Genomic DNA, 26,826 nt, shown 5'->3' with positions numbered 1-26,826 from the left:
CAGTTGTCTTCCAAGTCCTGAAGAGGAATTGGACCTGCCACAGGATTTCACTGTGTGTAAGCTGCACGCTGCCTTCCCTCCAGATGATTTCGTACAGTTTTATGATCAGGATGAAGCGGTTACAGAAAAACGAGTCAATGAAAGGATTGAGCAAATGTGCACTGTTTATATTTGTGGTGTCTAATGTGAATGTCTGGCAACCCAGTGTGGCAAATCAGCGCTAAAATTCCCCCCGCCCTAAACATATCCTGAAAGTTAACCCTAACCCTAAACTAGACCCTAAACTTAACACTAAGTTCAAAAACATTTTTTTAAAAAAGCACATCTTTGTGCTTGTTCAGTGCTATCACTAAAACATAACTGTAAATCTAACTGTAAGCTACATCCAGATTACAGCACAGTTCCTGTAGCCCTTCTTCAGGCACATAGCAGTTAGCTCAAAGTCACCTTGCTTTCCTAGTGAAATAGTGCCACCAACAAATTATGATCAAGCACAACAACGTTCGACGAATCACAAGCGCTCTTTTAGTAAAACAGCTACTAATTTAACTAAGCCATGGCCTGGTGGTGGGGAACTGGACGTGTAACAGGAAGATTGCAGGCAGGTCATGACTGAAGTGCCCTTGAGCAAGACACCTAACCCCCGACTGCTCCCCACCGCTCCGGGTACTGCTCACTGCCCCCTAGTGTTCACTAGTGTGTGTGTGTGTGTGTGTGTAAACGTGTGTTTCACTGCACAGATTGGGTTAAATGTGGAGAACAATTTCCTCTGTGTGCAGCCAATAAAGTGATTCTAATTAATTCTTACTTTTGGAGATTTGACTGTTCTATCAACACTTGAATGTATTTATTTTACTCTGTTCTTATTTGACTGTTTTCTTTGCTTTGGACTTGAACAGAGTTGATTTCAGAGCGATTTAAAACCTCTGCCAGAATTCATCAAATAAATCATGAAATCATGTTTTTTTTTCCATTAAATTCCTTCTCATTCCAGAGCATTGAACAGAATAAAATGAGCTCCAATTAAAGGAAAACATCTGAAATCGAGTCAATGCCGATGATATTCTCAACCGTGAGATTGTTGTAAAAAATGAGAAGATTTTCCAATGATTTCCAGGGAGTTTTAGGGGTTTGAAGTGAAAGAGTGGAAGAGTCTTATTCCTTTGGCAGGTTCATTATGGCTTCGTTTCCTGAAACAAGTCCAGTTCTCTGCCAACGGAGCCTTTCACCAGATAAAATCACTAAAAACATGTCGAAATAGCGGAATAATGTTATAATAGTCTCACAGAAACCTCAGAATGAGAAATATTAGATTTTATTGACCAGATTTGAGATGATTTCTCTTGATAAGAGATCATTTATCCCAGGAATTCCTGAAGTAAAGAATGTGGGTCTCTGATTAATCTGATAACTCAGGAAATCCTCTCTCTCTCTCTCTGTCTCTGTCTCTGTTTCTCTCTGTCTCTCTCTCTCTCTGTGTCTCTCTCTCTCTGTCTCTAACGGTGGGGGGTGAGTGGGATTACTCTGTGATTTTGGAGATACTGGGTTCTGTTTCAGACCGCGGATATTTCCCCCTCGTCCTAAACCCGGAGCTCTGTTCTGATTTCTCTCTCTAATCCCGCTGACGGAGTATTGATCAGACACAGATGTGGTCGGCACAAATTATCTACTCTTCCATCCAGGTCCCTTTTAAATCTACAGAGCAGTGACGGCTCTTCCACCTTAAACAGCCCCTGCCTCCTGACAGTGGCCTACATTCCTCTGGTTATTTGATTTCAGCAAAGGCTTCACTTTCCTTCCATTTTTCCTGAAGTGAAGGGCGTTAATCAGGAATTTGGCCCTCATTTCTTCTTCAGGGAAGGCTTTGTAACAGTTCTTGGAACATCGTTGCGAGGATTTGATGGCTTTCGACCATGTGAACGTCAGTGGGGTCAGAGGCCGGTGCTGGTGATTAGTTGTGGATCACAAACCCCACTCCTACGCTTCCTAAAAATAACAAGATGGAGCTCCAACACTCCAGAGAAGGGGCTTTAAACCCCTCTGTCCCACACTTGGCATTGGGCATGGTGACTTTACGGTTGTGTGTGTGTCCTACAGCGTTTCATGCCTTACTATGGAGATGATGCACCCGGTGCGTCTCGGCTGTATTTGGGGTAACGGGGTACGGCTGGTTGTATCTGAGTTTGTGCCAAAGCTACGGCTTTAAAGAGAAGTAGGTGTCCAATCATAAAGGTTCTGTTGCTGAATCCACCCTCTAAACAGTGCCTTGGCAGATGAGCCGGGGCTTTGATCTTGGTATTTGGGAAACATTCAGATCCTCTCGAGTGTGTTCCAGAACATATACACACTCCAGAAGTCTCTGTCCAGGGGCTTCTTTCGCTGCTTTAACTTTTGTCACGGGTTCTTCCACCGTTTCTGAGTCTGGCTCAAGAACAGACCTCCATTGTTTCACTTCTCACACGTTTTTCGTCTCCTCCACCTTTTTTCAATCGCTCACAAGTGTGGAAATCAAACCGAAAGAAACTGGATAAATATACAAGCCCAGTGCAGTAGTTGTTGGGCCCCTGGTGGAACGATGTGTCCCCTGAGAGGGTTTCTAAGAGGTTTATGGGCTTCAGGACGAGTCACCTGCCTGTGATTGAAGTCTGCTGGAGATGTTTGGAGAAGTTGCTCCATCTGCCACATGAAAGACTCGTCCGATCTCACAGAGACAGAGAGGAGACTCTGGGACAAATGGCTTCCGAGCTTCTGAGTCTCTGGAATTAGACGCTGAGACGTTTCTCCTGCTGAGAGACACACACACTCTCCCTCAATCTCTCTTTCTCTCTCTGAACTTTGTGTTTTTACAAGACAAGGAGTCTGAGAACACACACACACACACACACACACACTTAAGTGGAGTTCCAGAGAAAGTGGAACCCATAACAAAAATAGACCTGGTGTTGCCCCTAAAACTGTCGGCGTCAGATAAACCACTTGTTCTTTCATATCACTAACTCCACTCTCGCCTCGCTTCTGAACACATCCAATCACTTTTGAGCGTAATCCTGAACCTAATCCTGAGATTAATCACATGGGAATTCAGAATCTGGAAGTGGAATTTCAGGTTCATGAAGTAAACCCTTAAAAATGCTCCTCAAAGTCAGGCGTTGAGATTTCAGGAGTCAGGATTTAATTTGTCTCCAATGTATATGAAAACTAGCGCGCACACACACACACACACACAAAAACACGCTTAAACAATCCCAAAAATTCCAAATAAAAGAGAGAGAAGTGTAGGAGAAAGGAGGAGAGTAATGGGGGATCAGAGTGAGGTGAATACACAGAGTAATCAGACGGAGTAAACACGGGCTCGGCCCGCTGCTCTGGTTCTGATGATGTTTACAAACGCTATCGGAACCCAGGACTTCCACAAATTAATAAACGTTTATAAACGCACACAGACCGTTTACAGAAAACCCCCGAGTTCTGTTTAATTACGGCCTTCAATAAAAGTGTGTTTAACCCCGCCCACTTCCCCATGCCCCGCCCCCGAGCTCATTTAAATAAACGAAAGAAGCGCTTTATCACGGAAACCGTAGCGATGTACTTCCTCTGAACACAAACAGTTCATCAGCAGCAGTCCCTCCATCACACACACACACACACACTCTCTCTCACACACACGCTATATTCACAAACTGTATAGATACACTCTCCCTCTCATTCTCACACACACACAAACACAACATATCCAGCTTATACACTCCTATAGTATGTGCATAGTACACACACACACAGTCCTATATATACACACAGCATAGTACACACACACACACACAGTCCTATATATACACACAGCATAGTACACACACACACACACAGTCCTATATATATACGCAGCATAGTACACACACAGTCCTATATATACACATAGCATAGTAAACACACACACACACACACAGTCCTATATATACACGCAGCATAGTAAACACACACACACACACACACAGTCCTATATATACACATAGCATAGTAAACACACACACACACACACAGTCCTATATATACACGCAGCATAGTAAACACACACACACACACACACAGTCCTATATATACACATAGCATAGTAAACACACACACACACACAGTCCTATATATACACACAGCATAGTAAACACACACACACACACACACAGTCCTATATATATATACGCAGCATAGTACACACACAGTCCTATATATACACAGCATAGTACACACACACACAGTCCTATATATACACACAGCATAGTAAACACACACACACACACACAGTCCTATATATACACACAGCATAGTACACACACAGTCCTATATATACACAGCATAGTACACACACACACAGTCCTATATATACACACAGCATAGTACACACACACACACACACACACACAGTCCTATATATACACGCAGCATAGTACACACACACACACAGTCCTATATATACACACAGCATAGTACACACACACACACACACACACACAGTCCTATATATACACATCATAGTACACGCACACACAGTCCTATATATACACACAGCATTGTACGCACACACACAGTCCTATATATACACGCAGCATAGTACACACACACACAGTCCTATATACACACACAGCATTGTACGCACACACACACAGTCCTATATATACACACAGCATAGTACGCACACACACACACACACAGTCCTATATATACACAGCATAGTACACACACACACACACACACTCCTATATATACACACAGCATAGTACACACACACACTGTCCTATATATACACAGCATAGTACACACACACACAGTCCTGTATATACACACAGCATAGTACACACACACACACACACAGTCCTATATATACATGCAGCATAGTACACACACAGTCCTATATATACACGCAGCATAGTACACACACACAGTCCTATATACACACAGCATAGTACACACACACACACAGTCCTATATATACACAGCATAGTACACACACACACACAGTCCTATATACACACACAGCATAGTACACACACACAGTCCTATATATACACAGCATAGTACACACACACACACAGTCCTATATATACACAGCATAGTACACACACACACAGTCCTATATATACACACAGCATAGTACACACATACAGTCCTATATATACACAGCATAGTACACACACACAGTCCTATATATACACAGCATAGTACACACACACACACAGTCCTATATATACACACAGCATAGTACGCACACACACAGTCCCATATATACACGCAGCATAGTACGCACACATACAGTCCTATATATACACACAGCATAGTACGCACACACACACACAGTCCTATATATACACGCAGCATAGTACACACACACAGTCCTATATACACACACAGCATAGTACACACACACAGTCCTATATATGCACAGCATAGTACACACACACACACGGTCCTAAATATACACAGCATAGTACACACACACACAGAGTCCTATATATACACAGCATAGTACACACACACACAGTCCTATATATACACACAGCATAGTACACACACACACACAACTGCTATTCAGGAGCGTGCACTAAAACAATACAACATTTCAGGCCACAACAAAAGTACATTAACTACAACAACTAACAAAACAATACCAACAACAATAATTACTATGAAAACAAACAAAATCACACAAAACAAAACAACAATAATATCAACAATAACATGCAATATATAACAACAATAATATAATAATAATAACATCAACAGTCATAGCATTGTTTTATATTTGTATTAAATCAGAGGCCTAAACCCGTCTCAGTGTGGAGTGTTTCTTCTGGACCCGGGGGTCAGCAGGGTCCGAGCGCTGTGGTTCTGGACCCAGGGTCAGCAGGGTCTGCTGTGGTTCTGGACCCGACGGCGCTGGTGAAGCTGATCTGTTGTTTATTAAAGTTCATTAATGTGAAGAACTGGAAGCTGTTCAGGGCTCTGAGGTTTTACTGCAGTGAGCTCAGCGACGGCCAGCGACACAGAGATTCCATTCACTTTAGAATTCTTCTGTATCTCAGTTTTTAGTGAAGGTCGGACGACCGACCCTGTTAAATCTCTCTCTCTCTCTCTCGCTCATGGTACAGATGTGGAATTGTTTAGACCCAGGCTCTTTGTCTCGGAGCCACAGCTGGAGCAGAAGCGTCCGAATGCAGTGAGGGTTTTAAACGTTTGTGAAAAGCTGGTCCAGCTCGAGGTAAACAGCTGGAGACGTGAAGAATGTTGCAGAATGAACGAGGCACGAGGAGAGGGCTGTGATGATGATGATGATGATGAAGGAAAAACATCTCTCACCACATCTGAGGAAAACAGCTTAAACGCCGTACGTCTCTAAGACCCTCCTCTGACCGTGAACGCTTCATTCGCTCGAGGAACGGGCCTCTGCTCCACTGCAGCGCGCTTCAGACCTCTCCTTCACTTTATTACAACCTTTCATCCCTCTTTCTTTCCCTCTTTTCTCCTGCCTTTCCTTCTCTTTCCAAAGCAGATCAAACCTAAAGCAGCGTTGTGTTTCAGCGGCGATGTCCTTCTCTGGAACACTGTAATTACATCACACTCCCTCTTTCTCTCTCTCTCTTTCTCTTTCTCTCTCTCTCTCTCTTTCTCTCTCTCTCTCTCTCTCTCTCTCCTTCTCCCTCTTTCTCTCTCTCTCTGTCTGTGATTCCCTCGTTTTAAAAACAGTAAAACAACAGCGTTTTTAACCAAAACGCTGAAGAGTCCAGCTTCACGAATAGAACGAGAGGCGCAACACACTCCTTACTTATGTGTTTCAGTTTGGGGTTAAGTTTCCCTGATAATTCTGACACACACACACACACACCTGGAGCAGGTGGGTGTTAGGGGCCTTGCTCAAGGGCAGTGCAGCCGTGGATGTTAAAGGAGGATACAGCTCTGTTCTTCGTTCCTTTAGCTCTCTTTTCTCCTCCTGGACCAGGAATCGAACCAGCGACCTTCTGCCCCACTTCCCTCTGCCCCTCAGGCCACGGCTGCCCCGGCTCAGACCTGTCTGTTGTTGGTGGTTTTCTGATGAAAAGAGAAGTAGAGAACACAGTTCTGTTCGACTACAAACACTGTTCCTGGTGGGTTTTTTACACCGGAGATAATCGTTTATAAAATGCACCAGAACTTCAACTAATGACCCTCTGCAGCGAATAAAACACAGTAAACACACAGCAACGGTGCGCTCTGCTTTATTTCCACACACTGTACATTTCCATATGTGAGTGTGTGTGTGTGTGTGTGTGCAGTAACTCATGTAGTTTTACAGGTGTGTGTGAGTGTGTGTGTGTGCAGTAACTCACATGTAGTTTTACTGGTGTGTGTGTGTGTGTGTGTGTGTGTGCAGTAACTCACATGTAGTTTTACTGGTGTGAGTGTGTGTGTGTGTGTGTTCAGTAACTCACATGTAGTTTTACAGGTGTGTGTGTGTGTGTGTGTGTGCAGTAACTCATGTAGTTTTACAGGTGTGTGTGTGTGTGTGTGTGAGTGTGTGTGTGTGCAGTAACTCATGTAGTTTTACTTGTGTGTGTGTGTATGTGAGTGTGTGTGTGTGCAGTAACTCACATGTAGTTTTACTGGTGTGTGTGTGTGTATGTGAGTGTGTGTGTGTGCAGTAACTCACATGTAGTTTTACTGGTGTGTGTGTGTGTGTATGTGAGTGTGTGTGTGTGCAGTAACTCACATGTAGTTTTACTGGTGTGTGTGTGTGTGTATGTGAGTGTGTGTGTGTGCAGTAACTCACATGTAGTTTTACTGGTGTGTGTGTGTGTGTATGTGAGTGTGTGTGTGTGTGCAGTAACTCACATGTAGTTTTACTGGTGTGTGTGTGTGTGTATGTGAGTGTGTGTGTGTGCAGTAACTCACATGTAGTTTTACTGGTGTGTGTGTGTGTGTATGTGAGTGTGTGTGTGTGCAGTAACTCACATGTAGTTTTACTGGTGTGTGTGTGTGTGTATGTGAGTGTGTGTGTGTGCAGTAACTCACATGTAGTTTTACTGGTGTGTGTGTGTGTGTATGTGAGTGTGTGTGTGTGTGCAGTAACTCACATGTAGTTTTACTGGTGTGTGTGTGTGTGTATGTGAGTGTGTGTGTGTGTGCAGTAACTCACATGTAGTTTTACTGGTGTGTGTGTGTGTGTATGTGAGTGTGTGTGTGTGCAGTAACTCACATGTAGTTTTACTGGTGTGTGTGTGTGTGTGTATGTGAGTGTGTGTGTGTGCAGTAACTCACATGTAGTTTTACTGGTGTGTGTGTGTGTGTATGTGAGTGTGTGTGTGTGTGCAGTAACTCACATGTAGTTTTACTGGTGTGTGTGTGTGTGTATGTGAGTGTGTGTGTGTGCAGTAACTCACATGTAGTTTTACTGGTGTGTGTGTGTGTATGTGAGTGTGTGTGTGTGCAGTAACTCACATGTAGTTTTACTGGTGTGTGTGTGTGTGTATGTGAGTGTGTGTGTGTGCAGTAACTCACATGTAGTTTTACTGGTGTGAGTGTGTGTGTATGTGAGTGTGTGTGTGTGCAGTAACTCACATGTAGTTTTACTGGTGTGTGTGTGTGTGTATGTGAGTGTGTGTGTGTGCAGTAACTCACATGTAGTTTTACTGGTGTGTGTGTGTGTGTATGTGAGTGTGTGTGTGTGTGCAGTAACTCACATGTAGTTTTACTGGTGTGAGTGTGTGTGTATGTGAGTGTGTGTGTGTGCAGTAACTCACATGTAGTTTTACTGGTGTGTGTGTGTGTATGTGAGTGTGTGTGTGTGCAGTAACTCACATGTAGTTTTACTGGTGTGTGTGTGTGTGTATGTGAGTGTGTGTGTGTGCAGTAACTCACATGTAGTTTTACTGGTGTGAGTGTGTGTGTATGTGAGTGTGTGTGTGTGCAGTAACTCACATGTAGTTTTACTGGTGTGTGTGTGTGTGTATGTGAGTGTGTGTGTGTGCAGTAACTCACATGTAGTTTTACTGGTGTGTGTGTGTGTGTATGTGAGTGTGTGTGTGTGCAGTAACTCACATGTAGTTTTACTGGTGTGAGTGTGTGTGTATGTGAGTGTGTGTGTGTGCAGTAACTCACATGTAGTTTTACTGGTGTGTGTGTGTGTGTATGTGAGTGTGTGTGTGTGCAGTAACTCACATGTAGTTTTACTGGTGTGTGTGTGTGTGTATGTGAGTGTGTGTGTGTGCAGTAACTCACATGTAGTTTTACTGGTGTGTGTGTGTGTGTATGTGAGTGTGTGTGTGTGTGCAGTAACTCACATGTAGTTTTACTGGTGTGTGTGTGTGTGTATGTGAGTGTGTGTGTGTGTGCAGTAACTCACATGTAGTTTTACTGGTGTGTGTGTGTGTGTATGTGAGTGTGTGTGTGTGCAGTAACTCACATGTAGTTTTACTGGTGTGTGTGTGTGTGTGTATGTGAGTGTGTGTGTGTGCAGTAACTCACATGTAGTTTTACTGGTGTGTGTGTATGTGAGTGTGTGTGTGTGCAGTAACTCACATGTAGTTTTACTGGTGTGTGTGTGTGTGTATGTGAGTGTGTGTGTGTGTGCAGTAACTCACATGTAGTTTTACTGGTGTGTGTGTGTGTGTATGTGAGTGTGTGTGTGTGCAGTAACTCACATGTAGTTTTACTGGTGTGTGTGTGTGTGTATGTGAGTGTGTGTGTGTGCAGTAACTCACATGTAGTTTTACTGGTGTGTGTGTGTGTGTATGTGAGTGTGTGTGTGTGCAGTAACTCACATGTAGTTTTACTGGTGTGTGTGTGTGTGTATGTGAGTGTGTGTGTGTGCAGTAACTCACATGTAGTTTTACTGGTGTGTGTGTGTGTGTATGTGAGTGTGTGTGTGTGCAGTAACTCACATGTAGTTTTACTGGTGTGTGTGTGTGTGTATGTGAGTGTGTGTGTGTGCAGTAACTCACATGTAGTTTTACTGGTGTGAGTGTGTGTGTATGTGAGTGTGTGTGTGTGCAGTAACTCACATGTAGTTTTACTGGTGTGTGTGTGTGTGTATGTGAGTGTGTGTGTGTGCAGTAACTCACATGTAGTTTTACTGGTGTGTGTGTGTGTGTATGTGAGTGTGTGTGTGTGCAGTAACTCACATGTAGTTTTACTGGTGTGTGTGTGTGTGTATGTGAGTGTGTGTGTGTGCAGTAACTCACATGTAGTTTTACTGGTGTGTGTGTGTGTGTATGTGAGTGTGTGTGTGTGCAGTAACTCACATGTAGTTTTACTGGTGTGTGTGTGTGTGTATGTGAGTGTGTGTGTGTGCAGTAACTCACATGTAGTTTTACTGGTGTGTGTGTGTGTGTATGTGAGTGTGTGTGTGTGCAGTAACTCACATGTAGTTTTACTGGTGTGTGTGTGTGTGTATGTGAGTGTGTGTGTGTGCAGTAACTCACATGTAGTTTTACTGGTGTGTGTGTGTGTGTATGTGAGTGTGTGTGTGTGCAGTAACTCACATGTAGTTTTACTGGTGTGTGTGTGTGTGTATGTGAGTGTGTGTGTGTGCAGTAACTCACATGTAGTTTTACTGGTGTGAGTGTGTGTGTGTGTGTGTTTATTTTGTTTTAATTTAAACCTAAATGACCCCGGGGATAATCACAGGTGGAAATATATAAAGTTAATGTATAAAACCAAACTTAATTTCTGAACTTTAAAGCGTCTGAAAACACACAAAGAAATAAAAACATCTGCAAAAAACAGACAACACTGCGACGAGCGCACCGTCCGCTTTGATATGCTAATGAGGCCTGACGTCAGGGCGCAGGATCAAAGCGGAGCGCGGGCACATATAGGGGCTGCACATACGCTCGCTCACACACTCTCTCTCTCTCGCGAGCACCCAACACATACTCGACACACACTCACACTCACACACTCTCTCCCTCTCGAGCCAGAGCGCGAGGCAGTGCGGCATTCCATTCCACAGCGCAGAGGAAGGACAGAGGGAGGAAAAAGACAGAGAGAAAAGAGAGAGAGAAAGCTCATCCCTCGTTCCTGGACTCCTCCACACCATGTTTTCTTTCGCTTCTCTCCATTCTTGTTCGTGCGGAGTTTTTCTGGAGCTGGATTAACGCGAGAGCACGTCTTTATTCTTCCCGGATTAGTGCGGATTTCCCCGCTGCTGGAGTCTGCTCCTGAGTTCGCTGCACTTTTCTAAAGGTGAGCGAGAAAAGTGTGTCCTTCTCTTTCTTTCTGCCCTTCTCTCCCTTTTTCTGTGACTTTTCTCTGTTTTATTCTTTCGCTTCTACGTTTAGGAAACAGTTTTATTTCACGGCGTTGATCAGTTCATTGTTAATTATTTGTTTGAATTTTCTGCGCTCTTCTGAAAGGGGAATGAGACCTGTCTCTCTCTCTCTCTCTCTCTCTCTCTGTTAAAAGGAGGGTTGGAGGGCAGTGTGAACGCAGTGTGTTGAGGAATTTAGTGTTAAATATCCCTCAGAAGTGAAGGCTTGATGTTTCTGACACTGAATTAAAGAGCTGTTGGTGTTGAGCTGCAGTTTTAGGGGCAGAGTGTGTGGAGGAAAAGCAGGTGAAGCTTAGTTTTTCTCTTATTTCTTTGTTAATGCAATGAAAGGGCTTTTAAACATTAAACTCTTTCTTAAATAAACATCAGAAATGAATAAACAGTGCAAATCTCCACCTCGGGATCAGAGCTGTGTCTCCTTTAAAACCCTCAGAGGGTGGAGGTCCACAGCGGGGCTTTATCTCAGAGCTGTGCACTCTCTCTTTTACTCTTTAAATATGAGTTCATATCAATTTAACCCCAGCTCTACCCTTCTGTCTTTGCCCCGGGGTAATTTTCAGTGTTTGAAACGGGCTCTGACTCTACACACACACACACACACACACACACACACAGCGGGCCTCACTCTGCCCCGTTTCATAAGAGGTCAGAGCGCCGTGTCACAGAGAAAGGCCCGGCGCTGATTAAACGACGGTAAATGTCCAGTGAGAAGTGAGCGAGGGAAACGTGTTAAAGTTAAAGTTTACGCCACAGAAAAAAGGCTTAATGCCGATTGAACCCCCTTCACTTTTCAATTTGAAGCCAGTCGTGGGCCGTTTTCCTCAGAATCCCGTGAAATGATGTGGAAAGTGTGTGATGGGCTCAGGCTGAGTTTTTAAAACTGCTTCAGCTGCGGCACGTGTCGATTCTGCCCTGATTTCACATGAGGCCAGGGGCGTCTGACACAGATAAAGGGTTAAATATAAATGTACCGTCGTCTTTGACGCTGCGCTCCTCAGAAACATGGACTTTAATCTTAGTTTTACTCCTTTTCAATGCTTTATTTTAGGTTTAGTACTAAATTCATCAGATTTTTACAGTTACACGTGTCATTTCTTTCCTATAGACGCCAGCCCCTGGTCATTTTACCCCTGTCCTCTGTGATGTCACAAATCCCTGCCGCAGATAAATTCCTTTAAATTAATTTAATATTAATAACCTTTTTAAATTGTTTTTTCAGAGACACACTCTTCCGTTTTACACCAGGTCTGAGTCGTGTTGCCTCTCTGTCGTGGAAACAGTGAGGTCTATGATGTCACACGATGTTAGGCCTGGTTTTATCTTTTTAAACGTGATTTTTAAGCGTAAAACCCCGCTCTTATCTGCTTTTTCCAGCGTTTCCGAGGCGGTTTGGCTCTCCCCGGCTGCAGCGACTGGGCTGTAATTTCTGGTGTTTAGGCGCCGTGCTGGAGTTCAGTCAGAGATTAAATGTAGGCGTTTACTCCTTTACTTGTCCGATGTGTAGCGGCTCCTCGAGGCGTGCTGCAGAGGACAGTGTGATCATCTCTTGACTGTTCTCAGGGGTTTAGACTCATTCTGTGGGCACCACAACATCATTCAGTTCATCTGCAGCATGTCCCAGCCTCGGCTTCACCTCGGTGTGATTTTATAAATGAAGCTCGGAGCAGGAAGAGCTTCCTTTGAGTTAAATTCGTTCTGAAAAGCTTTAAGGCTCAGTACAGCACCACAAACACACGACACGTTCATAACGACAGGAACCAGCGTGGACTTCTCTCTAAAAAAGATCCTCATACCGTCTCACACCCTCAGTTCTCCCTCCGTCTCCTGTGCTGCTTTAATCCAGTAGTAGCTCAGATTTAAACCTCACTGAGCTTGTGTTTACTGCTTCAACACGTTTGTAAAATACAATAAAAGCTTTGTAAAGAGTGGGTGGTGATTAGATTCAAATTAAACTTGAAAATATCATTTTTGTTACAGTTCTCCTCTAAGTCTGTGGTTCTAGTTTTATTCTGAACATGAAACATATTGAATATTTGCCCTAGACTCATTTCAAACTCAGTTTAAAACTGTGCTTTATTCACAGACTGCTCTCTTTCAGCAGGTTTTTATAAAAAGGTTTGATCTAAAGCCTCGCGGACGAACACTGAGCAGTGGTTTACACCGAGACTGTGCTTCAGCCCCTGGTCACGTGAAGAGAAGTGGTTTAAATGTGTTTTTATTGAAGGACACAAGCAGAAAGGCCCTGTGTAAATGAGAAGTGTGTAACGAGGACGTCTCCTTTGTCTCAGCTCAGGGAGAGATCCCCGCTGTAAATGTGAGAGTTAATGAAGCGCCGTGGTGTGAACTGAGCTCTGTGTTGACACAAAAATTATATTAAAGCCTTTAAATCCAGTCTGTTTCTCAGCGAACGCTCGATTATTATCTGATCATTCACCTGCGTCTGGAACGACTTCATCCTGAGAGAGAAATAAAGTCTGAAACGTTTAGAAACAGATCAATAATCTGGTGATATTCACACAGAGGGACGTTTACCGCTGCCCCTCACACTGTGTGTGAATCTCAGGACGAACGGCCAATAGAAACGCTCCAGAACGGTTTTCCTCCGTCTGCAGAGTCACACTTTTGGAGATGAACGCGTTTAAACAAAGTTCATTTCGTCTCAGATCTCTTCTTTTAAAGTGCTTTGAAGTGTCTTTTGATGCTCTTTGAGTTGTTTGTAAGTGTTTCTCTCTCTTTTCTCTCGCAGCGGTGGAGGTGAGGCGCTGGTGTCATGGCCTTTGGCCTTTAATCGTCGCTGAAGAAGCTGCCGAGGCCCGAGCGTGTGTGTGACTGTCTGTGTGTGTGTGTGTGTGTGTTTTATCTCTGACTGAGCAGAATGAAGAGTGTATTGCTCCTTCTCTTTCTCTCCGTTCTCTCGCTCCTGAGCCTGTCTCGCCGAGCCGAAGGGATCCGATGGCTGTAAGTGTCCCGCCTTAAAATAATGAGTGTTTACAGCAGAGCTCTACTGTGTGCTGTTTATTCATCACCGACATTAACTTCAGCCGGTAATTAACAATATGCAAATGAGTAGTATATCACTCTTAAAAACTGTATAATAACAATGTTATAAACACAAGTCACTGTTATAAACGCTCGGGCTGCGAGGAGTGTCATTTTCTTAATTAATATCAGTTCAATCACAAATTTGACCTTTGATATCGCTATGATACACTTTGATATGCAAATTAACCCTAGCTTATAAAAATGTTTTCACATTCCAGAAAACTGGCTTCTACAAACGAACCTCTCATTAATAAACATCTGCGGTGGAGAACATAGAACTGTGATCATTTACATTATTCATATCACAACAGAGCAATATGCAAATGAGCCCCGCACTATGTACTTGTGACGGCTGGCTGTGATACAGATTCTCTCTCGGTGTAAACTCAGACTGAATCAGTGAAGAAATAAAGTGTAGTTCAGGGGGCGGAAGGGCCTTAAAGCTCCGTGTGTTTAAAGCTGGTTTGTGTTTTCTGACCCCAGCGTTTGTTTCTGACGGAGTTTGTGAGGAACAAGTGCTTACGGTTCAGAGTGGAACACATAAAACACACTGCCATTAACACCTGCCTGTGTGTGTTTGTGTGTGTGTGTGTGTGTGTGTGTGTGTGTGTGTGTGTGTGTGTGAGAGAGACAGATTATCAGGGGCCAGAGTCACAGCCCTAATCCGAAACAGACCCAAGGCCAAGAGACACTCACTGATTCTCACGAATACTGAAGTGTGTGTGTGTGTGTGTGTGTGTGTGAAACACCAAAAATACCATCCAGGATCAATCACGCACACACACACACACACACACAGCTGCTTCTAGATCCTGTTTATAGGGGTTTGGCCTTTGTTTGTTTGTTTTTATAAAAGTTGAGACAAAACTCAAACAAAGCCGTGACGGACGTTGTTCAATCGTCTTAAATTTCAAACTGTTATTTTCCTGTTGTTTCTGTGGTTTAAAAAAAAAAGCCGTAACCCACTCCCGCGCTGAGGAGGCAGCGTTCTGGAGAGACACGGTTTTCTCTCGGACTGGGATCACTGTTGAAGTGAATGTGATTCACGTGAGTGACTGGTGACTGAGCGGTGACCGTTTATTGTTTATTTGTTTGTTTTAAAACAATGAACTCTCATTATCCTCCGTACGGTCAGCGCTCCGTGTTCACGGAAAATTCCAAGACGTTCCAGAAAGCAGAGCTTGAATTTGTGGCACTGAATCCACGCAAGTGAAGTGATATATAGCGCCCCCTGCTGTATTCGAAATGGCTCCCTGTTCACTATTCCTTATATTACTCACTATATAGTGCACTACTGCAGTGAACTGAGGTCAGGAGGGTAGTGAACAATTTCACACATGACCTCATATGGGTTTTTACCCAACACCGCAGTGCATTATGGGTATCCACTATCCACTAGTGTACACTAATAATTACAGTGCATTGTGGGATTGTTTGAGGGCACAGAAAGTTGTCCTCTATGTTTTGGACACTGATACAAAATGGCGGAACCTGGGAATAGTGCACAAGTCAGTGAGGCAGTGACCGTCCGCCTCTCGCTGGGTGAGCCGTGTCTGTGCTGTGATGGTCTGGTTGGTTGGGTGTGGTCTGCGTGGTCCGTTTGCATTGGCTGCGTCTGCGCTGAACATGTGCAGACAGTTTGCTCAGGTCTTTGTTCTCTAAACAGCGCAGTACACAGACATTCCCAGCGTCTCCGCTGTGTCAGGGACGGTCAGGGACTTAGAGAGAGTTTATACGCAAACAACCCTCCGTTTTACATCAGGGACTGCAGCATCTGCAGACGTCGGTGTCTGAGGAGGTCCCGGATACGGAGGGATGACTGTGTTTATCTGTGTTTTCACTGGGGGTTTAATAAGGTCCAAGTCCTCCGCTGGAGACCGGTGTCTGATCCATTCTTCTTTCCGTTCGGGGGTTAATCCTGATGGATCTCTCCACTCTGAGACGTTTCAGTGTTTGTTCGTTTGAGAGTGTGTTCAGCTAACACACACACACACACACACACAGAGGAATAGCTCCTCTGCTAAATTACCTCTGGCGAAGGTTCAGAGAAAACACACTCTCTGTGATGAAACGTCGTCTGAGTTGTAGCTGCGGCTGCAGATGGGAATTTTTGGGGGAAATAAATGTATTTTTTGTTTTATTTCGTGACATGAAACGTATCGAAACCATATGGAACCTCCATTCCCTTCCATCCCATATTTCCGAACGGCTAATTACAACTTTCCTTTATTATCCTGTGCATTTTTGTACGTTCTAAAACCAGGCTGTCCGTTTATTTATGACCCGTCTGTAGGATCTCAGTAACGACGTTCACAGTTTGTAGACGCTTCACGTTTCCTTTGCTGTAGATACACAGTGGGACACAGGAACACACTCCTGACTGAGTGCAGTGTGTTGTCTGACCCTGACCGCCGCGTGCTCTCTGTCTCCTGACGCAGGTCTTTGTCCTCCACCGCGGAGCACGTCAACAAGACGCAGCAGTGTAAGACCATGCAGGGGCTGGTGTCCTCTCAGGTGCAGCTGTGCCGCACCAACCTGGAGCTCATGCACACCATCATCCAGGCCGCCAGAGAGGTGAAGAAAACCTGCCAGAAAACCTTCGTCGACATGCGCTGGAACTGCTCCTCCATCGAGGCTCCCAAGTACCTCCCCGACCTGGAGAGAGGTGAGTGTTTATTCGGCAGTACTTCAGTAATTAATGATGAACAACTACGAGGAAAACAAGGCAAGGAAAGAGCTAAATAAAATGAATCATTTGAAGAACTATGAGTGTTTCACACTTTTCAGATCTCAAAGAAATAAAAACTGTTTGCTGTTGTCGCGGAACAGTGCAGAGGAGTCGGCTCAAAGAATCGATTCTTCCAGCGTCTGGGAGTCGCTGTTGTCCAATGATTCACAGAGTTGAACTCTTATCCAGTTCAGGGCGGCGGTGGGTCCGGAGTCTACCCGGAATCACTGGACACAAGGCAGGAACACGCCCTGGAGGGGGCGCCAGTCCTTCACAGGGCGACACACACACACACACATTCACTCTCACACTCACACCTACGGACACTTTAGAGTCTCCAAAGCTGTGGTGCTGTAGAGCGGTGTGCTCTGGAGTGATTGCGCATCCAGCAGCATCCAACATCCAGGATCCAGACCTAATGATGCTACAGCAGTACTGTTAATGTGGCATAATGCCATCAAATTCTCACAGCAAATGTTCCAGCATCTTCTTCAAAGTCAGCTCTGCCTTAAATCTGAGTGTAATGACCCTGGAGTAGAGCCGTAAACCGCGATAATAACCCACTAAAGGGTTAAACTTCTCTGTCTGTGGACAGAAAGGCTTCCATTGTCCCGGAAAACAAGGACCCTTCACACTCCTCATCAAACGGAGCCGGAGAGGAGCTCGGGAAGATGAAGGCTTTTATCCTGGGATGAATTTAAAAGCCGTTAAAGCCCGGCCCTCCTCGTAAACCCTGACCCTGGACAATTAAACAGGTCCCTGCACTGAATGGAGCCCACTGAGGACGGCGGGGACGGGTGGGTGGTCACTTTAACGCCTTCATCACCACCGCCGCGGACGTTTAACCCTTCACACCCGTTTAACCCTTTAAACTCAGGACTGACTCTACTGGGGGGGGGGGGCTCTGAACTCGGTCCCGTCAAAACCTTGAACAAATATGTAAACATTTGTGAGTGAATGAGTGAGTGTGAGTATATACATGAGTGAGTGATTGTGTGAATATGTATGTTTGAGTGAATGAATGTGTGAGTATGAGTGAATGAATGGGTATGTATTACACTAAATAACTGAGTGTGTGAGTGAATGTGTGAATATGTGAGTGAATAAATATTTGTAAGTTTGAGTGAGTGTTGAGTGAGTGAATTTGAGTAAAAGTGAGTGAATGTGTGAATGTGTATGCTTGAGTGAATTAGTGAGTGAGTGAATAAATATGTATGAGTGAGTGATTGATTGAATGTACATGAGTATGAGTGAATCAGTGATTGTGTATAAGATGGAATGAAAGTTAATGTGTGAGAATATGTGTGAACGTGTTAATGTGAGTATAATTGAGTGATAGTGTGAGGGAGTGAGTGAGTGAGTGAGTGTGTGAGGGAGTGAGTGAGTGAGTGAGTGTGTGAGTGAGTGAGTGAGTGAGTGTGTGAGTGAGTGAGTGAGTGTGTGAGTGAGTGAGTGTGTGAGGGAGTGAGTGAGTGTGTGAGTGAGTGAGTGAGTGTGTGAGTTAGTGAGGGATTGTGTGAGGGAGTGAGTGTGTGAGTGAGTGAGGGATTGTGTGAGGGAGTGAGTGTGTGAGGGAGTGAGTGTGTGAGTGAGTGTGTGAGTGTGTGAGGGACTGAGTGTGTGAGGGAGTGAGTGAGTGAGTGAGTGAGTGTGTGAGTGAGTGAGGGATTGTGTGAGGGAGTGAGTGTGTGAGTGAGTGAGGGATTGTGTGAGGGAGTGAGTGTGTGAGTGAGTGAATGAGGATTTGAATTTGCATGTGAGTGAGTGAATGAATAAGTTATTATTCGCATCCTGAAATGAGTTGATCAGAGTAAAGATGTTAAAGACATGTCATTGTTTCTTTGAAAAAAAGTTTTATTATATTTGTATAATTAATTATTAATTAAAATAACATCGCTCTCTCTCTCTCTCTCTCTCTCTCTCTCTCTCAGGGACGAGAGAGTCTGCGTTTGTGTACGCTCTGTCTGCAGCTGCGATCAGTCACACTATTGCGCGAGCGTGCACGAGCGGAGAGCTGAGGCTGTGCACCTGCGGGCCGATCCCAGGTGAGATACCTGAGCCTGGGTACAGGTGGGGTGGCTGTGCGGACAACCTGCACTACGGCCTCTTGATGGGCTCCAAGTTTTCAGATGCCCCCATGAAGATGAAGAAAAAGACAGGCTCCACCGCTAACAAACTGATGCATCTGCACAACAGCGAAGTGGGACGACAGGTAAATACAGCTCACCTGGGCCTTACCTGGTAAGCTCTGCTGTTACAATAAAACTCAGTTGGAACACAACAATGAAACGGGTGACAGGTGATATAGCTCACCTGAATGTTACCTGGACCTCACCTGTCACAATAAAACTCTTGAAGCTCTGTTAAAATAAACCTCACCTGAAGCTCACCTCTTATGCTCTGACTTACCTTCACAAGAGTAGATTGGGGCGATCGGTATCTGAAACTGGAACTCACCTGTTAAATTAAAACTCACCTGAATCTAAGCTGTTACAATAATACTTACATGAAGCTCACATGTTATGATGCCCTTTACCTGAACAACAGTAAAAGGGATGATGGGTAATTTAGCTCACCTGAAGCTTACCTGGAACTCACCTGTCAAAATAAAGCTCATCAGGAACTCATTACGCAGAAAAGCATTATGCTTAAACTTACCTGGACTACAATAAATTAAGGTAACATGGTAATAAAATTCACCTGAAGCTTACCTGTAAAACATAAATTCACCTGTTACAATAAACATGGATTGTTTCCCTAAACCTCTCAAGAAACCGATGATATTGTGAGTTTGAGTGAAAAACAAAACACTCATAATATTCACACTGAAACACACCTGATACAATAACCATCACCCGTTACACTCACCTGCATCTCACCTGAATTCCACCTCCCCCTCCCTTCGCAGGCTCTAAAGGATGCCCTGGTGATGAAGTGTAAATGTCATGGTGTCTCTGGCTCCTGCTCCATTCGAACCTGCTGGAGAGGCCTACAGGACCTGAAGGAGATTGCCCTGGACCTAAAGGCCAAATACCTGTCAGCCACCAAGGTGGTCCATCGGCCAATGGGGACGCGGAAACAGCTGGTGCCCAAAGACATAGACGTTCGTCCGGTGAGGGAGAATGAGCTGGTTTACCTGCAGAGCTCACCTGACTTCTGCACCAAGAATGAGAAACTGGGCTCGGTCGGCACTCAGGAGAGGTCAGTACTCCAATACTGCTTACCTGAACAGGTGTTTATACTGCAGCATTACCTGTATATGTGTTAATTCTGAGGGATATCCTGTCCAGGTAATGGAGGTGTCCCTTTTACAGGTGTCAGTACAGAGAGCTTACCTGTACAGGTGTTAATTATGAGCGATTATCTACATAGGTGTTCATTCTGAGGGGTCATCGATTCAGGGAATATGGAGGGATTACTTACCCAGGTGTTAATACCAAGGTTTTACCTGTACAGGTGTAAATAATGAGGGGTTACATGTATATATGTCAATCACAGGGGGTCACTTGTTCAAGTGTTTATACCAAAGTTTTACCTGTACAAGTGTTACAGTGAGGGGTTATTTGTACAGGTGGTAAATGGTGAGAGGTTACCTGTACAAGTGATAAAACTCATCAACACCTGTACAGGTGGTAATACCAAGGGTTGACACCTGTATAAGTGTCAATATCAAAGGTTTACATGTAGAAGTGTTTATAATGAGGGTTTACCTGTACAGGTGTTAATGTATACAGGTATAAACACTCTACTCATCTGGGAATGCGATAGAGATTTTGGACCATTGCTTTGAGGATTTGATGGCACTCAGCTTCATATAAATATTAGTGAGGTCAGATAGTAATGTTGGGTAAGTTCTGGATCCCAGTTCATTCCATAGACACAGGATGGAGCTCCATCATTCCAGAGAACACAGTTCCACAGTTCCACAGCCCAGTGCTGGGGGAGTTACATCTCTCTGGCCTACACTTGGCATTGGGCATGGTGCTCCAGTGCGTCCCACTGAGGTTTAGGGTTATTTGGTAGAGATTATACAGACTGTAACAGAAATGAGTGCTCTATAAAAGAGGGGATTTGCAGTATTTTATTGTCTTTAAAATGAAAGAAATTACACCAAAAATGTACTAAAATACTATTTGTAGAATATGCTTGAAGAATTCAGTGGGAGATGCTGGAAGGGTGAGGTCACAGATTTATGGCTGTAATTATCTGCCTTATCTGAGCTGCCGATCTGTTTACAGCTCAGTGCTGCGAGTCTGGACGGCTCAGGATGCTCTGATTTACTGCTGATTATATGATTACATTTTTACAGCAGTTTTGAAGTGGTTTAAACTCTAATTTATGCAGATTTTTAAAATATTTAAGATTGTTAAAATACTGGATTTTGTAGACATACTTTAATACTTTAAGCTGGTTAACTCCAGCAACCGTCTTTGCATCAGTAGTGAAGGGTAAGTGTAGCAGATAGAGGCCTACTCACTGACCTGCAGGCCTCCGGAATCTCAGCTACACGACCAGCAGATCTGCGCAGCTGTATGACGAGAAAACACTGACTGATGCTGATCCGGTATGGTGTGGGATCCAGAGCTATTCATCCAATGTTAGTACTTACAATGTTAGTACAGCAATGTTTCAACTAGATCTAGAGTAACGCCTCCACAGAAGAGGGTGTAGGTCTTGGTCTGGAGTCTGGAGAGTGTAGGTCTTGATCTGGAGTAAGTAAGTCTTGGTCTGGAGTCTGGAGGGTTTAGGTCTGGAGTCTGGAGGGTGTAGGTTCTAGTCTGGAGGGTGTAGGTGTTGGTCTGGAGTCTGGACGGTGTAGGTGTTGGTCTGGAGGCTGGAGGGTGTAGGTGTTGGTCTGGAGTCTGGACAGTGTAGGTTTTGGTCTGGAGTCTGGATGGTGTAGGTGTTGGTCTGGAGTCTGGAGGTTGTAGGTGTTGGTCTGGAGGGTGTAGGTGTTGGTCTGGAGTCTGAAGAGTGTAGGTCTTGGTCTGGAGTCTGGAGGGTGTAGGTCTCAGTCTGGAGGGTGTAGGTGTTGGTCTAGAGTCTGGAGGGTGTAGGTGTTGGTCTGGAGTCTAGAGTGAGTAGGTCTTTTTCTGGAGTCTGGAGGGTGTAGGTCTTGATCTGGAGTCTGGAGGTTGTAGGTGTTGGTCTGGAGTCTGGAGGGTGTAGGTGTTGGTCTGGAGTCTGGAGGGTGTAGGTCTTGGTCTGGAGTCTGGAGGGTGTAGGTCTTGGTCTGGAGTCTGGAGTGAGTAGGTCTTGTGCTGGAGTCTGGAGTGAGTAGGTCTTGGTCTGGAGTCTGGAGTGAGTAGGTCTTGTTCTGGAGTCTGGAGTGAGTAGGTCTTGTTCTGGAGTCTGGAGGGTGTAGGTCTTGTTCTGGAGTCTGGAGTGAGTAGGTCTTGTTCTGGAGTCTGGAGGGTGTAGGTCTTGTTCTGGAGTCTGGAGTGAGTAGGTCTTGTTCTGGAGTCTGGAGTGAGTAGGTCTTGTTCTGGAGCCTAGAATGAGTAGGTCTTGGTCTGGAGTCTGGAGGGTGTAGGTCATAGTCTGGAAGGTGTAGTTCCTGTAGAAGGTCACTCCTGGCTGTTTTCTCAGAGATATACTAAAGTCGTGCTGTGCGTCATGCGACACGTTCAGATAAACATCGTAAATATAGCCCCTCGCTGTCACAGACAGACTTTCCTTTTCTAATCGTTACACACTGTCAACAGAGCCATGTGTCACAGTCCGGGGGTCTCTCTCTGGGGGTCTTTGGCACCACGGTATCACCAGCAGCTTTAGGGCACTTACTGTTCTGACTTCTCCTCGTTCTTTTGCGGTCGTAATAATAAAGTCTCTACACTTCTGTGGAAGCTTTGTACTGGATGCTGGAACATTGCTGTGAGGATCTGATGACTTTAGCGAGGCCAGGCCCTGATAATCACAGCTCACGTCAGGATCTCATGCCACAGCCAAGTGCCGGTGGGGGCTTTGAAACCCTCTGTCGGCACGGTGCATGGCTCGTGTGCAGCTGCTCCGGGCTTTTAAGCTGTTGTCAGGTTCTCAGTGAGTGCAGATAAAGCCTGAAGATAAATTTAGCCCCAGCTTAAGTTAGTTTATGGACAGCATGGTGGCACTGCAGGGCCTCGGGGTCCTGGGTGGGATCCTCTCCTCGGGTCACTGTCAAGTGAGGAGTGTGCCGTGTTCTCCCTGTGTCTGTGTGGGTCTCCCTGGGGGGGCTCGCTGGGAGGTGGTAGGTGTGTGTGAAACTGTCCACAGGGGTGAGTGTGAGAGTGACTGGGTGAGTGTGTGCTGCCCTGTCTAGAGTGTGTCCTTGCCTTGCGATGTGGTCCTAATATCCACCTAAAAGCTGATGTTGAGGGGGCCATGTTGAAGACCCCCCCCCCCCAATCCCAATGTCCCAAAGAGTAAAGCAGTTTACAAATAATTACAAACAAATGATGAAACAAATAATAGCCCTCCCATCAAAATCATGTTGAGAAAGTTAAAAACAGGACTTGTCTAGACATGTCTTTTTATAATTATTATTATTATTATTAATATTATTATTATTTTATATAATTATTTTATTCCGTCGAAAAATAAAAGTTGAAAAGATGTCCATAAAAAGGTCTGTCTATATTTAAATTAATTTGAAAAATAATAAGTCTGAAAATATATGTTCATTAGGGGTTGTGTTTGGACCAAATAAGACACAATAAATAAATAAATAAATAAATAAATAAAACAAAAATAAAAACCAGCAAATTTTAACGAATATTTTGGGGCTAATTTAAGGCCTAGAACGACTGACCGGATTTATTCCCTACAAAATAGGAGGTCCATATGATATGTGGTGTTTTGTGGGAATAATATCATATTTTAGTAGATATTTATTAGTAGATAAATATATTTTAGTAGAATTATCATGTTAATATTCATTTTTTATAGTATTTTTATTAAAGGATGTTGCTATTATTCCAGTGACTGTAGCGCTTTGCTAATTCCAGTCGGTGTAACGTCTCCACAGTTCAGTGCAGTATTTTACTTCTAACGTCACCGACTGTAGCTCTGCAGCTAATTGTAGTAAAAATAATGAACTTTTAATTTGTAATCTCTCTGACTCTAGCGCCTCATTCAGTTCAGCTAATGGAGCATCTTGCTAATTCCGGCTAAAGCTAAACGCCCGGCTCATTTTCAGCCTGTGGCCGCTTCTCTCTCCGCAGTCGCGCGCCTGGGAGACACTTAGCTTCAGTAATAGCTTCGGTTTTAAATAACCACATTCTTCACATCTCTTTCTCTCCTTCTCACACACACTCATCTGTCTCTCACACACACTTCTCACCCTCTCTCATTCTGTCTCTCTCTCCCCCACCACACTTTGTTCTCCTCTCTATCCCAGCAGCCACCCCTCATCTCACACTAATTCCTCATCTCCGCTCTCTTTCTCTGCTCCCAGTAGCCATCTACTGTCTCTCTGTTTCTCTCAGCATTGACCCCCTCCCCCTCCCCAGCACTCAGGCCATTAACGCCACACAATTATAAAACAATGCACTCAGGCTGGAGTGTGATTTATGATGGCGTTTTTCTCCTGAGGCTTTAAACCGAGCTCCTGCAGAACGTCCAGCTCCTCGACTGAAAGCCCAGGCAGAAAAGTTCCCCGGACACAAATCACACGCCTCTTAAATGGATTTTATAGAGCCTCCGTGCTGAGGGTTTAACAGCAGCTGGGGACTTTTACTGTGGCGGGGGTTTCGCTGGGCATTGCTGGGTTTAGTGTACATTGTGAAGAGGTGCTAGATTCTCGGGAATGATTTTCTGAGTCTGGTTTTCGCGGTGTTTTTTCCCCCTCGAGTCTGGAGCTCGTTTTATGACAGGTTTATGACCCCCGGGCCGTTCCTCCAGTGGTGGGATTATTGCTGTGTATTAAAGGGCCTGTATAATTGATTAAAAAAAAATATCTTCCTGGATTTTGACGTGAACATTGTTTCAAAACGTACCACCCCCTCTACACTCTACAGTCCGCGGGACCATAGTCTTTCTACAGTTCCCTGTGTGACCCGACAGTGATGGGAAACACAACAACGACCAACAAACCAAGGTCATTCATGGAGCGCGTTATTTGTTCTGGGATAAGGTTATACTTTTATAGCTGCTGGAACATTGCTGTGAGGATCTGATGGCAGCCAGCTGAACATGGTTGAGGTCAGGTGCTGCTGCTGATGATCGGTTCTGGATCCCAGATCGACTCAAACGGAGCGCCATCGCTTCAAAGAACAAGGCTCCTGGGGGTGGGGGGTTACACCTCTCCGGCGGACTGTTGGCATTGGGTGTGGTGACATAGTTACATTTCTAGGAAGAGTATGATGTAGGACCTACGTAGTACACAGAAGCATACGTTTAGACTCATGTGCAGCTGCTCCAGACGTGCTTTTCTCTGGAGATGATACAAAACCCTAACGGCACAGGCCTCACGCTAGAAGTCACGCCTTTGAATAATTAATATTGAACCATTCTCTCTCTCTCTCTCTCTCTCTCTCTGTGTCTCTCTCTCTCTCTGTGTGTCTCTCTCTCTCTCTCTCTCTCTCTCTGTCTCTCTCTCTCTCTCTCTCTCTCTCCCTGTCTCTCTCTCTCTCTCTCTCTCTCTCTGTCTCTCTCTCTCTCGTTTCCAGGCAGTGTAACAAGACGTCCAGCGGCAGTGACAGCTGTGACCTGATGTGCTGTGGTCGGGGCTATAACCCGTACAACGAGAAAGTGGTGGAGCGCTGCCACTGTAAATATCACTGGTGCTGCTACGTCACCTGCAAGAAGTGTGAGAAGATGGTGGAGAAATACGTCTGCAAATGATTTGCTTCAGATCTCGGACCTCCAGCGTTTTACAGCCAAGTTTCAGAAGAAAATAACGAAGAAAATAACCACGATTACCCCACAGCTGGCCCTCGACTCTGGTTTCCGTGCCCACTCCTAACTTTCCCGGGGCTCTGGGGCAGGACGTTTGTCTCGGACGGCCCTGGGTCTTCTCACTCAACCGGCTGTAGATTTAATCTAGAGTTCTGCGCCGGGAATTCTGCCCCTCGCTCCCCAGCTTCACACACAGACACACACACAGACACAACCGGAGCTCTACTCCACACACAGACACACACACACAGACGGCCTGAGCTCTACTCCACACACAGACACACACACACAGACGGCCTGAGCTCTACTCCACACACAGACACACACACACAGACGGCCTGAGCTCTACTCCACACACAGACACACACACACAGACGGCCTGAGCTCTACTCCACGCACAGACACACACACAGAGACGGCCTGAGCTCTACTCCACACACAGACGGCCGGAGCTCTACTCCACACACAGACACACACTCACAGACGGCCTGAGCTCTACTCCACACACAGACACACACACACAGACGGCCTGAGCTCTACTCCACACACAGACACACACACACAGACGGCCTGAGCTCTACTCCACACACAGACACACACACACAGACGGCCTGAGCTCTACTCCACACACAGACGGCCGGAGCTCTACTCCACACACAGACACACACACACAGACGGCCTGAGCTCTACTCCACGCACAGACACACACACAGAGACGGCCTGAGCTCTACTCCACACACAGACGGCCGGAGCTCTACTCCACACACAGACACACACTCACAGACGGCCTGAGCTCTACTCCACACACAGACACACACACACAGACGGCCTGAGCTCTACTCCACACACAGACGGCCGGAGCTCTACTCCACACACAGACACACACACACAG

At 45.1% G+C, this 26,826-nt stretch overlaps 1 protein-coding gene across 1 annotated transcript; it reads left to right on the top strand.

Moving 5' to 3' along the window:
* The first annotated feature begins 10,893 nt into the window (after positions 1-10,893).
* wnt11 (wingless-type MMTV integration site family, member 11) lies at positions 10,894-26,393 on the top strand. Its single transcript, XM_066650351.1, has 6 exons — positions 10,894-11,205; positions 14,037-14,248; positions 16,771-16,997; positions 18,992-19,272; positions 19,969-20,261; positions 25,706-26,393. The coding sequence occupies exons 2-6, from the start codon at positions 14,166-14,168 to the stop codon at positions 25,878-25,880; spliced, it is 1,059 nt and encodes a 352-aa protein (XP_066506448.1). The 5' UTR covers positions 10,894-11,205; positions 14,037-14,165; the 3' UTR covers positions 25,881-26,393.
* The last annotated feature ends 433 nt before the right edge of the window (positions 26,394-26,826 follow it).

Source organism: Hoplias malabaricus, chromosome 18 (genome assembly GCF_029633855.1).
Source record: "Hoplias malabaricus isolate fHopMal1 chromosome 18, fHopMal1.hap1, whole genome shotgun sequence".
NCBI classification, from domain to species: domain Eukaryota; kingdom Metazoa; phylum Chordata; class Actinopteri; order Characiformes; family Erythrinidae; genus Hoplias; species Hoplias malabaricus.
Note: the sequence above shows the minus strand (reverse complement) of the source record. Positions and strands in the feature narration are given on the sequence as shown.